This window comes from Piliocolobus tephrosceles, chromosome 6, assembly GCF_002776525.5.
Source record: "Piliocolobus tephrosceles isolate RC106 chromosome 6, ASM277652v3, whole genome shotgun sequence".
Classification (NCBI taxonomy): domain Eukaryota; kingdom Metazoa; phylum Chordata; class Mammalia; order Primates; family Cercopithecidae; genus Piliocolobus; species Piliocolobus tephrosceles.
This window is the reverse complement of record NC_045439.1, coordinates 50,229,145-50,242,999: the sequence shown is the minus strand read 5'-3', so window position 1 is coordinate 50,242,999 and position 13,855 is coordinate 50,229,145. Positions and strand designations below refer to the sequence as shown.

General features: G+C 35.1%; 1 protein-coding gene across 1 annotated transcript in view; it reads right to left on the bottom strand.

Moving 5' to 3' along the window:
• Positions 1-233: 233 nt before the first annotated feature.
• The window catches only part of EXOC5 (exocyst complex component 5), a 64,825-nt gene continuing 51,203 nt past the window's right edge, over positions 234-13,855 (bottom strand). The window contains exons 16-18 of the mRNA XM_023231298.3: positions 6,390-6,498; positions 6,003-6,218; positions 234-5,240 (exon numbers count right to left, since the gene is read on the bottom strand). Of these exons, the coding sequence (XP_023087066.1) occupies positions 5,052-5,240; positions 6,003-6,218; positions 6,390-6,498 (514 nt within the window). The 3' untranslated portion in view covers positions 234-5,051. The remainder of the gene's footprint in view (positions 5,241-6,002; positions 6,219-6,389; positions 6,499-13,855) is intronic.

Below are 13,855 nucleotides of genomic sequence, written 5' to 3'. Positions count from 1 at the left end.
TAACTTTCTTATTCCAGGTTCCTACTTCCTTTCTTAACCCTCCATATTTCCTCCTATTAAGTCACTAGGCACTTATGATTCTACGTTTTACTGACCTTTCACTGATTATAAAGTAATTTAAGTGATTTCTGAAAGTAAACTTAATTCCAGTTTCAGACTTTTAAATTAAAAGTGGCTCAGTTGGATACTGTCTCTTAAACACAGTAATATAAATATTAGTATCTTGGCTAAAATGAATTATTGACAATTTTAATACATGTTGCACAGTACATATTAATATAGAAAAATACATGTTATCAGCAGCATAATGTTGACCATGTTCTAATCCATTCCACCTGCTCAAATATTAGTGCAAATAATTATATATTTGTAATGCATCACTGCTGTCTAGCAAAATCTACGCCTTCTGAATAAATGACTTTCCTCTGAGGTTGACTGCTATTTGAAGTATGATGTGATATATTCCTATTTAAACTGGCTTTGTATGGTGAGGCAGACTGCGACCTTCTAAACCACTTAGAAAATGGGCGAGTGTGTTTAATTACTCATCTTTCCCCCCAAAAGTAGATATTTAAACACAAAACAAAGGTTAATGGTATCTATCAAATAATAATGATAAAACACATTGCGTCTAGTTCAAAAATAGGAATTTTGTTAAGCCCACGGGCAGCCTAACTGCTCTAATTTGGCAATTAAAATCTCTATTCTCTAAATGTCAGGTTTCTGTCCCCTATACATTTGAACAGTTGTTTCTTCCCTAAATTTGTAAAGAGAAATGATTGATCAGTGGTAGAAATAAAAGGTAAGAGTTATAACAGCTTTTAAAACCCTCAACATGCAATTCTGATTACATGAAAATGACTATCTACTGTTAATACACTAAATATTTTGCCTTACACTTTCACTCCAGCATTAGTCATTTAAAAACTACCAATGTATTAAATAGTTAACACAATTGGCAAGCCTATGACATTTAAAATAGTTTTTGAACATAAAAACACTGATTTCTTCATATCTTCCAAGGTAGAGTTGTCATTTACTTCTATGTCACAAAATATAGTACAAAATATTTGGTCTCTTTCTACTGTGAAAATTATCAAGCTGGAAAAATATATAAAATAATACCAATAAAGATTTGTGATAGACATATTTCTATTAGGTACAAACTTAACATTAAAGTTTCATGACCACTTATAAAATTTTAAAAAATCAAATTTAGAAAGTATGACCACACATTGAACATATTAAGAAAAGCACAACAGTAAATTAGATATTGACCCTGTATGCCAGCTCTGTAATATAAATGCTACAATAAGACTCATATTGGAAGAAACGATTAAGCAAAACTAATGAACCTACCAAACTAAAGGATCTATTTAATGTTATGTAAGGAGAACAGCATATAGAACCTAAAAGTGAGTGAGAAAAGATTTAGGTTTCAATCTGAGCATTTTACTAGCTGTAGACCTTCACTGGTCTACTTACCTTTCTATGCATTAGGTTTTTCATCTGTCAAATGGAAATAATAGTACCCAAATCCTAGGGTTGCTCTAGAATCAAATAATATATGCAAAGGACTTATTAGCACAGTGTGTGAGACTTAAATCAATACATGTAACTATAATTATCTTTATTATGCAGTAAAATTTTTTAAATTCCTAACTTTTAACTTTATGTAGAATTATTCAGTCTGACAACATGAACTGATCTTTTCTTCTAAAGTACATAATAATGTATTACAGGATAGGTCAGAGAGAAATAGTACAGAAACTGAATGCAGTTAAACTAATTGAATGAAAGCACAAAATGCTTTGTATGTAAAATTCAGCAATATATGGGTAATATGCAGAATATTTTTGCATTAAAAAACGTTAATCTCCCAGATGTTAGCTTTGTTAGTCATCAATGATTTATGTACCGACTTAACTGCTGTCTCTCAAACACAGTTCAAGCATGCCTTAGCCACTACCTTGAGAACTTGACCACTTTAAGGGGTTTTGTGGCATTTCAAAAATCAACATCTCTTTATCCAGATCCTTGTAAATATTTACCATCATAGGTAAGAAAAACGCATTTTAGGGAAGCAGTGAATTCTCTACTTGGAATCAATCTACTGATTGATAATTAAATTATTTCCCTGTGAACCAGAAGGCTAGTACTTAGAAAGCAAAATACTTAGAAGTGAAAGAGGGGGAAAAAAAGAATGATCTACAATGTAATATAAATTAACCTAATTTAAATTAGATTTTAATTTAACTTACTTCGACAGTTCTTTTTAAAATAAGGAAGATTCTAAGGACTTGTAACTATGGCAACCCTCAAAATGGGATTAAATATTGTCTTGGAATGGTCAGGTGGTCATCTGTCTAAAGATCCATCCAGCTACAATTTAATAATTCTTCATAAGGACACTTCATCTACTCTGGTTGACTGTCATTTTCAACATCATAATTTATATAAGGTAGGCTTCCTTTATTAAACTCATATTCTGTATTTCAGATATTTTTCAATTTTAGAAAAACAATATGCAGTGTGTTAGAGCATATTTTCAACTTCATTCAATGCATTATGTAAATATTGCATATTAGCTCATGTGGTATTGTGTAATACTGCAAAGATTGCATTTATGTAAATGTTGGTTAAAGTTACCAATTATACAAAGCTCCATTCTCTACCTAAAATTTTACCATGTGCAAATGAAAAACATTTTACTTATTGATCATCTCTTCTGAGCCATACACTTTGGGCAAAATTTTGTGATGGCTATAAATATGAAAACACTTAAAAAAACAGAATACAAAGAATGCATATTGCTTCACATGACACATTTTTTTTTTCCCCCTTAGAGAAAGACCATCTGTTTAGGATAAATTTCTAGTCTTATTTATATAGTCAGTATTTTTTGCTAAAAAAGAAAGTGAGAAGACCTATGCTGTGAAAAATTTTTTAAATCTTAAATTTTTAAATAAAAAATCATTTATAAAATTCAGGATGGATGGCTCTAAAATATAAAAAGAGTGAAATAAAAAAAACAACTGCAGGGAATTTGTTTATTGAGCATTAATGTTAACACTTCTAAATTAAGTATTCACTTATGAATTTTGTCACTGTCCTATCAATGGACATAATAGAAAATATTGCACAGAACTCAAGCATGAAAATAATTAACAAAATAACTAAGCAACAAGTGTATGCTTTACATTTTAAAAATTAATCCAAACAAAATAATTTGAAGCACTTCTCTGATTTGGAAGTCTTAAAATGTTATCTCATGTTTTATTTGAGATATTTTTTCGTTTTTTCTTTTTTACAAATTGACACTGTACAAAGAGCTTAAATGGCCAGTAAAACTACTGCCTTAAAATTGTTGGCTTTAAGTAACAGAGGTAAAATTTGAATTCACATCAGAGCTTTCTAAAATGGCAATAGTACAAGCATATGACTTTCTCTAGTATCCAAAACCTGTTCTGGCTTTTGCTTGGCTAGAAAACAAGACAGCCTTCTAAAGCTGTCATATATGTCCTAAAATTCTTTGAAAAAAGTTGGTATACTTCATTCCCTTGCTTACCTTGGTAACACTGGACTAAACAGAAAATGAAGAAAATCCAGTCAATAGTAACTTAAACAGTACTAAGTTAGCTCTGGACTTAGAAGGTTTGGTAAAGTTGATGACATTCAGATTAAGGTTCTCAGAAGAAAAGCAGTTTTCCAAAAACAGGCTTAAAAGCCTGTATTAAAGAAAAAATGCCAAGAGTGAGTAATACTTAAGTTTATCTGTTCCTAGAAGACTATGAACAACACAATGGGAGCTGAAATATTACATATAATTTAGAATGCATTCTCCCAGAGCAAGTTTACAAGGTTTATAGAATAGCAATGGCCTTTCTAAATTTTCACTTGATGTTCAAAATTTTATAAGTGATTTAATACATCATCAAATTAAGTCAATTCCATTAACTATATCCAAGTAGGAATAACCTCAGAAATGCTTTGAAAAAGGACAATGACAGACCTATAGACATGAAAAGCAACCACTCTTTGCACAGCTCATCTCCAAATCTATCAATTCTCAATTCCTCTTAAAATAAAAGACTAACCACATATTCAGCCATTCCATCTTATTCAAGTTTAGCATTATGACAGAAAATCTTAAAGGGCTGCATTGTTGCTAAACACTATCAATATTTCTTATATGCACCATTTAGACTATACCTCACTTTTTTTACTTCCCTTATAATATTAAAATAATGAATAAATATGGTCCGTTAGTTAAGGTCCTCCACCTTAAGTGAAATATAAAATAAGGTAGTTTTATCAATTTCCTACTAGAATTGGCTTAAAATCTATTTACCAAATAAGAAATAGTAAACTTTTAAGTTTTACCCAGAAAGCAGTATTCTGATCCACTTCTAATGTCTACATAAAATATTTCATCATTTTAGTTCAGTTTATGACATTTTTTGGACTAGTATTAATGTTGTCCCTCAGAAAAAAATCCAATCAACCAACTACAGAAAGTAAACTTAATTGTTAACCTTTTGAAAGAGGCAAAAAAATTATTTACGAAAACCTAAAATAACCTGATTAACAATTGATGCTGAAAAGGTCATTAAAAACTGAGGAATAATAAATGTAGTTTTCCTGTATTTTGCCTATTATTAATGGGAAACAGAATGGCAAAATTTCTAAATGGAGTATGTTAAAAGTACAAGAACCGAAAACACTGGTAACATTTCCTTTGCCTTCTGACAGCAACATTTTCTAGGATGAAAACAGTGACATGTAGTTTTAAAGAATCTGAAATTTCTACATTCAAGAATGGAATTAAAATTCAACATACGGGGAAAAAAGCAAAATATAGTTAGTGGTATCCAAACTTTAAATAAAACCTCAAAGGTAAGTATGGCTGCTGTTTTGTTCCAGTCACTGTTTCACAAAATGTTGGCTGTGTCATAAGGTATCTCCTGTGCTTTCTATCAACCGAGGCCTGCTGAAGTACAAGAAATTCCTCTGTAAAGGAATTGACATTGAATTCCTTTGTAAATTCAATCTCAGCTGAAGTGTCGAGCAAGGCGGGCAGATCTATAATCAGCACGAAGTTGTACGAAGGAGTGAAGTATATTCTTGTCCAGATTAGCAAGTTGTTCTCCTGAGCAGACTTGCTTTAAATTATCTGGGGCAACTACCAGAAGATTGCAAAGAGCATGCAGAGTATCAAAAAGATGTAATACCATTGGAATCTGAATTGAGAGAAGAAAAAAAGTAACATTGAAACAAAACAGTTTCCAGTTTTACAATTAGCTTGTAACTTCTTACATACTGTCAGGTGGGACTTACTAGTGTGGGTGGAGTTCAACATATTAGAATTTTCTAAAGATCACAAAGCATTAAAACTTAAAGATTTCGTAGTTAAATAAACCTGCTATAATATTTCATAAAGATTCATATGTCAATTCTCTTCAATATAACAATCACATATACTTCAGTGGACTAAAACTAGTTATTAATATATAGTATTTTTCATAATTTAAATGTTACAGAAAAATTCAGAGGGACATAAAATGAAGACAACATTATTTTCCTAATGTGTGACATATACAGCATTAGTCATAGATGTCAATAAGTCAAAGACTGTGGAACTGAAAATACACCGTGAAGCAAAAATGTGTTTAATATTAAATATGTGGGCCAGGTGTGGTGGCTCATTCCTGTAAACCCAGCACTTTGAGAGGCTGAGGCAGCGGATCACTTGAGCCCAGGAGAGACCAGCCTGGGCAACATTGTGAAACCCTGTCTCTGGAAAATAAAATACAATTTAACATTTAAAATTAAAAGAAAATGACTGGAACAACACTGTTTCAGGTAGAATGTGTTAATCTATCTCATACAATATCAACAAAAGTTATAAACCTTTCACTAATTATAAGTAAATAGTGATTTTTAATGATCTGACTTATGTTCCTGGGCCTATTTGCAAGTTTGATGTTTTTGTGTATACATACCTTGAAGTCTTTGGCACACTTCCTATATTCAGCTACATCACAAATTGCCAACATGCCACCCATACAACTGTAGGAATATTGTTGAAGATGCTCATAGATAAGTCGATGAAAACGTACTCCAAGTTCCATCAAAACTGTATCCACATTCTTCCCATCCATGGAATTTTTAATCTTCTCCACTTGTTTTCTTACGTAAGCACAGACTTTTACACAGGCCTATAAAAGTTTTTCTACACTCATTACACAGAAATGTATACCAGCTTAGCTAAAGAGGAAATACATAGTTTCTCATTAATCTGTAAGTATAAAAGAAAAAATCTAGGGCACAGTAGGATACACCAATGAAAATGTTAGCAAAGTATTAACAAATTGAATCATTTTACTCACATTAGTATATTGAATCAAAACATTGTTTTCATCTTCTGGCTTAAAATCTGTTTTCTTTTGTTCTGCAGCCAAAATATGCTTCATCTGTCCAATCATACAATTTAATGTCCTAGAGAATTGAGAACACAACATTCTTTAACCCATCTAACTTATTCTATGTTTATATTTAATTATATTATTTATGCTAAATTAAATCAGTTATTTAATATCCTATCACCATAAAATTCTTTCACTATTGGTAAACTTTAGATATTAGAAAAAGTCAGCTCTAGGTCTTAATATGAAAGAGCTCTTGGTTTTATTATCTTTCTGCTCAAAACAGAGGGCAAAAATTCTTTGTGCAATACTTCAAGATTCAAAGATCTCAGAAGCCTGTCACTAATTTAATTCCTTAACAGCTAAGGATCTTCAAAGGCAAAAACCATATACAAGTTAACTATCCCTTTCTCAAAATTCTTGGGACCAGAAGTGTTTTGGATTTTGAAATTTTTCAGATTTTGGAATATTTGTATATACATAATAAGATACCTTGTGGATGGGACCCATTCTAAACACAAAATTCATCTATGTTTCATATATATCTTATACATGTAGACTGAGAGTAACTTTATAAAATATTTTAATAGTTTTATATATGAAACATTTATGTTCACTGAGCCATCAGAAAGCAAAGATGTCACTATCTCAGACACCCACGTGGACAATCCATGGCTGTCTGGCATCACCATCATTCCTGACTCTGAATTTATATGCTACCAGTAAGCAATCATTTTCTTATACTTATTCACACATAAGTACTGAACAGTAAAAAAGATGACATGCCATTCAGAGAAAAAATAAGTTTAAGGTAACCAAACAGCACAGTAACATCACCACAATACCTGTATTGCCTATTAAACAACAACAAACAAGGTAGCAGGTTTTCAGTCTCCACCTACAATGCTGTGCTTTCATGAAAAGGTACTCTATCCTACATTTTATTTTTTTAGGTGACAAGAAACATCAGAAGCAGTTGAGAGACCAGAAAGCAGGACCTCTTTGGACGAGGAGATATTCTGCTGGATGGCTTCTTAAAAGTTTCCTCTGGAGTTATCTGCCTCATTAATAATGGTTTTTGTCTAGAAGTCTCTATTTGATTTTGTAAACTGATATGACTTCTTGTTCTTTTACGAATGTACACTGCTGTACTCTTTATAAGTCCATTGCACATTTTCACCATGTAATCTACAGGCATTTTTTCTGCAGTGTTAGCAACATTACTTTGTCACTATTATCACAATCACCTTGATTTAGAACCATTTTGGCTATTTCACTACCAGTCCATGAATGAGCAACTGGAGTCTCACTGATGTTAAAAATTATTTGATATTCACTTCAACCAACTTACTGACAGACTCTAAATGTATTATTTTTTGCATATGTAAGAAGTCAGACATCACTTTTTTCTCACTTGAAATATGGAAATCTTCAAAGTCACTACCTTGTTCATCCTCTTCACTGAACATAGCTGAAGGCCAGAGGTTGTGCCAGGCATGCATCACTGTCTTTAGTCACTGTGTTCCAAGCACTGGCAACAGCATATACAGCATCTTTCAAGCTCAACTCATTTTGAAAACCTTCCATACTCCTACCTCTGTTCACCGTTGCTAGCATGCTGTTCAAGAAAGTGTTCTGAGAGGCCGAAGTGGGAGGATAACTTGAGGGCGGGAGTTCGAGACAAGACTGGCCAACATGGTGAAACCCTGTCTCTACTAAAAATACAAAAATTAGCCAGGTGTGGTGGTGGGTGCCTGTAGTCCCAGCTACTCAGGAGGCTGAGGCAGAAGAATTGCTTGACCCGGGAAGATGAAGTTGCAGTGACCTGAGATGGCATCGCTGCACCACTCCAGCCTGGACAAGACTCTGTCTCCAAAAAAAAAAAAAGACGGTGTTCTGAGACAGGGTCTCGCTCCATCACCCAGGATAAATGCAGTGTGATGATTGCTCACTGCAGCCTGGACATACCAGGCTCAAGTGATCGACCCAACTCAGCCTCCTGAGTAGTTGGAACTACAGGCACATGCCAGAACACCTGTCTAATTCTTAAATTTTGGGGGAGTAGAGACAGGGTCTTACTATGTTGCCTTAGGCTGGTCTCAAACTCCTGGGCTCAAGTGACCCTCCTGCCTCAGCCTTCCAAAGTGTTGGAATTATAGGCTTGAGCCACCATGCCCACCCAAGAAAGTGTTTCTATATTTACTCTTCATTGATCTAAAGATACCTTGGTCAGAAGACTGAATAAAGTCATATTTGGGAAAAAGTATGACACGAACAGTTGTCAAGGAATAACAAAATCTTATAGTTGTTATTCATCCCAGCTTTTCTGCAGTATGTGCAAGTCACTAGTAGAAAACGTTTGTAAAACCAATCAGAAAAGACACCCTTGGTTATCCATGCCTTTCTGTTAGCATAACAGTGGACCCAACAAGAAATTCATTCCTTGGAAACAATGAAGATGCAAGCTTTAGCCTATTACAGCAAGCTTACACTTATACATGCCTGCTGTATTAGCACACCCCAGCACAGTTACTCTGCCCTTGGCATCCTCAATTTCTGTAAAAGCCATTTTATCACCTGTATTGTCAGTGTCTTCCTGGGGCAGTAATGCCAAAAGAGTAGTGTTTCATCAACATTATAGACTTATTCTCACACCAGATTTTCATCAGCAATAACCCTGGCAAACTCATTAAGGAATTTCTCTGCTGCTTCATGACCAGTAGATGCTTTCTCACAACAAACCTTTAAAAACATAATGCTGTGTCTGTTCTTAACTTTTGGCAAACAGCCTATTGAATAGCCATGATTCCCTTCAATTTTCAATTCATCGCGATAGATCTTTGTTTGTTTCATGATCACCATACCATTAAATGGCAATGTATTCATTGCAATGCTGACAGATCCACTCTTTCAATACATAATCAAGATCTTCACTTTTAGCTTTATGTAGTGTTTTTATATTTTTCATTAATTTCCATTCATCACTTTCAGCATAGAGTTTCTCCTTCTGTTTCTTCAGGTAATATATGGTGGTCATTCCAATACCATACTCTTCTGTAATACATTTCACACTTACACCACCATCCTGTTTGTCCAACAGCTTTGATAAACGTAAGTGCTGCTAGGTATGGTGACTCACACCTGTAATCCCAGTACCTTGTGAGGCTGAAGTGGGAGGATCACTTGAGCCCAGAAGTTCAAAAACTCTATCTCTACATTAAAAAAAAAAAAAAAAAATGGCTGGGTATGGTGGTGTGCATCTGTGATCTGAGCTACTCAAGAGGCTGAGGTGGGAGGACTGTGTGAACCCAGGAGTTCAAAGTTGCAGTGAGCTATGATTACACTGCTGCACACCAGCTTGGGTGACAGAGTAAGACCATGGTCTCTAAACAAAGTATTTTTATTTTTATTTATTTATTTATTTATTCATTTTTTGAGACGGAGTTCTGCTCTTGTTGCCCAGTCTGGAGTGCAGTGGCGTGATCTTGGCTCACTGCAACCTCTGACTGCCGTGTTCAAGCAATTCTCCTGCCTCAGCCTCTTGAGTAGCTGGGATTACAGGTGCCTGCCACCATGCCTGACCAATTTTTGTATTTTTAGTAGAGATAGGGTTTCACCATGTTGGCCAGGCTGGTCTCGAACTCCTGACCTCAGGTGATTCACCTACCTCAGCCTCCCAAAGTGCTAGGATTACAGGAGTGAGCCACTGCATCTGGCCACAAAAAAATTTTTTTTAAAAGATAAACAGGCTGAGTGCAGTAGTTCACGCCTGTAATCCCAGCACTTTGGGAGGCTGAGGCAGGTGGGTCATTTAAGGCCAGGAGTTCAAGACCAGCCTGGCCAACATGGCAAAACCCTGTCTCCACTAAAAATACAAAAAATTAGCTGGGCACGGTGGCGTGCACCTGTAGTCCCAGCTACTCGGGAGGCTGAGGCAGGAGAATTGCTTGAACCCAGGAGTCAGGGGTTGAAGAGCCAAGATCACGCCACTGCACTCCAGCCTGGGCAACAGAGAGGGACTCCACCTCTAAAAGCAAAAACAAACAAAAGGATAAACTTCCTCTTTTTCTTATCATTGTTAACCAGTGGTATCTGTAGGCCTTTTTGAGATTTCACATCTTTATACCATAGAGCGCAGAATAAGGAGAAAAAAAAAGCACACACACAGTGAGTAATACACACAGGTGGCTGCATGGGGGGCATTGTGAGAGCAACCTACCACTGGCATGTCCAGCCTACACACATGCCATTTTATTATTCTTTGTAGGCATGCTTATTGTGGGGGCAGGGGATTTGGACATGCACAGAAAATATTTATCACAGCTGAAGAGGGTTGGGAGGGTCTTTTTTCCCTTGGGGGTACTCAAATAAACCAACCATGTGCTGTGCATCTGTATTTTGACTGTGCCCTGTCACGAGATCAGGTGTAAAATTTTCCACTTGTAGGGTAATGTCAGCACTTAAAAAGTTTCAAGTTTCAAATTCTGAAGCATTTGTATTTTGAATTTTTGGATTAGGGATGCTGAATGTGTACAGAATGCTTCCAGTGGAGATAGGGAACTTACGAAGAATTGACAAGGTTGGGAAAAACAGGTAGGAGCAATGCTGAGTCGCACTGTGTAAGGACAATCAGAAGGATGGATAAGAGGTACTAAAGACTCAACTGAGAAATGAAAGCATGGATTTGCAGTGGTACCAATAACGTACATGTTATGTGATATTCTCCAACAGCGAGGAGCCAACCAGTTATGGGAATAAAAGAGACTGTACCTGTCAGAGGTTAGGGTCTGTAAGACAGTTGTGTTTGAAGGAAATGTACTTTAGGGTATTTCAAGAAAGTAATTCAAAAGATGGACCAAGTGATATAAGCACAATAACTAAAGAAATAAAGCTAGGAAAAGGATAATAGATTGGCATAAGATGAAGAGATTAAGAGACAGAGGTCCTGCTGAAGTCAGAAAAATCCCAGGACCACATGGTCTTACTAGTGAATTCTATCCAACATTAAAAGAAGAATTGGCTGGGCATAGTGGCTCACACCTGTAAGCCCAGCACTTTGGGAGGCTGAGGCGGGTGGATTGCCTGAGGTCAGGAGTTCAAGACCAGTCTGGCCAACACGGTAAAACTCCATCTCTATTAAAAATAGAAAAAACTAGCTGGGTATGGTGGTGTGCGCCTGTAATTCCAGCTGTTCAGGAGGGTGAGGCAAGGGGAATTGCTTGAACCAGGGAGGTGGAGGTTGCAGTGAGCCAAGATTGTGCCACTGGTCTCCAGCCTGGAAAGACGGAGACATCATCTCCAAAAAAAAAAAAAAAAAAGAAGAAGAAGAAGAATTAACACCAATCATTCTCAAACTTTTTCAAACAATGGAAGAACTTGTAACACTTTCAAACTCATTTTACAAAGACAGCATTACAGTGATACCAAAGCCAGAGAAGGACAATACAGGTAAGAAAATTACGGGCCAATACCCCTGATGAATACAGATGTAAAAAAAAAAAAAACACTAGCAAACTAATTCAATAGCATACTAAAAGGATCATACCCCATAATCAAACAGAATTTATCCCTGAGATTCAAGGATAGTTCAACATATGCAGATCTATAAATGTGACAGACCACATTAACAGAATGAAGGATAAAAATCATATGATTGATAATGTGAAAAAAAAAACACTTCTGGTAAAATTCAACACTCTTTCATGACAAAGACTTGTAAACAAATTAGGTATAGAAGGAATATACCTAAAGATAATAAAGATCATATATGAAAGCCCACAACTAATATCAAACTCCATAGTGAAAAGCTCAAAGCTTTTCCTCTAACATCAGGAACAAGAAGGATGTCCACTCTCACCACTTCTTTTCAACACAGTAGTGGATATCCTAGCCAGAACACTTAGGCAAGAAAAAGAAATAAAAGACATCTAAATTGGAAAGAAAGAAGTAAAACTGTCTCTTTGCAGATGATATGGTCTTAGAGAAAACTCTAAATTTTAGACTCCATCAAAAAATAGAATAAAAGAATTCAGTAAAGTTGCAAGATAAATCATCACACAAAAATCAGTTGTTTTTAAACATTATCAGCAAACTATCCAAAAAAGAAAGAAAAAAAAAATCCCATTTACAATAGCATGAAAAAGAATAAAATATTTAGCAATTAACCAAGGAAGTAAAAGACTTATACACTGAAAAAACTTTAGAACATTTCCAAAAGAAACAAGTAAATGGAAACATATCTCACGTTTAGGGCTTGAAATAACATTGTTAACACGTCCACACTACCCAAAGCAATTTAGAGTCAATGCATTCCCAATCAAAATTCCAATGGCATTTTTCACAGAAATAGAAAAAAAAAAAAAAAAACACTAAAATTCTTATGGAACCAGAAAAAAATCCTGAATAGCCAAAGCAATTTTGAGAAAGAACAAAACTGGACGCATCGTACTTCTTGGTTAGAAAATATATTATACAGCTACAGTAATTAATGCAGTACGGTACCGTCATAAAAACAGATATACAGCCCAATGGAACAGGATACAGAGCCCAGAAATAAATCCATCCATTTATGGTCAACTGCTCTTTAACAAGGGTGCCAAGAACACACAATAGGGAAAGGATAGTCTCAATAAATGGTGCTGGAAAACTGGATATCTACACAAAGGAAAATGAAATGACACCTTTATCTTAGTCTACACCAAGAAAAAAATCAACTCAAAATGAATTACATTTAATACAAGACCCACAACTATAAGAAAACATAAGAAAAAAGTTTCTTGACGTTGGTGTTGGCAATGACCTTTTGGATATGGCCTCAAACGCAGAGGCAACAGAAACAAAGACAAATGAGATTGCATCAAACTAAAGAGTTTCTGTACAGCAAAGAAAACAATTAACAGCCTATGAAATGGAAGGAAATATTTGTAAACCATACATCTCAGAGGGGTTTAACACTCCAAATATAGGAACTCAACTCAACAGCAAAAAAATAAATGATCCAACGATTAAAGGCAAAGAACCTGAATAAAAATTTTTGAAAGAAGACACACAGATGGCTAACAGGTATATGAAAAGGTGCTCAACATCACTAGTCATCAGGAAAATGCAATCAATTATCACTTTACACCAGTTAGGATGGTTCTTTTCAAAAAGGCAATAGATAACAAGCATTATCAAGAGTGTAGATAAAAGAGAACATTTGTACACTGTTGATGGGGATGTAAATTGGTACAGCCATTATGGAAAAGTACAGAAATTCCTCAAAAACTTAAAAACAGAGCTACTATATGATCCAACAACCCCACTTCTGATTATCCAGGCATACCTTGTTTTATTCTGCTTTGATTGTGTTTCACAGATACTGTGGTTTGTTTTGTTTGTTTTTTTACAAGTTGCAGGCTTGTGGCAATGCAAGTCTATCAGTGCCATTT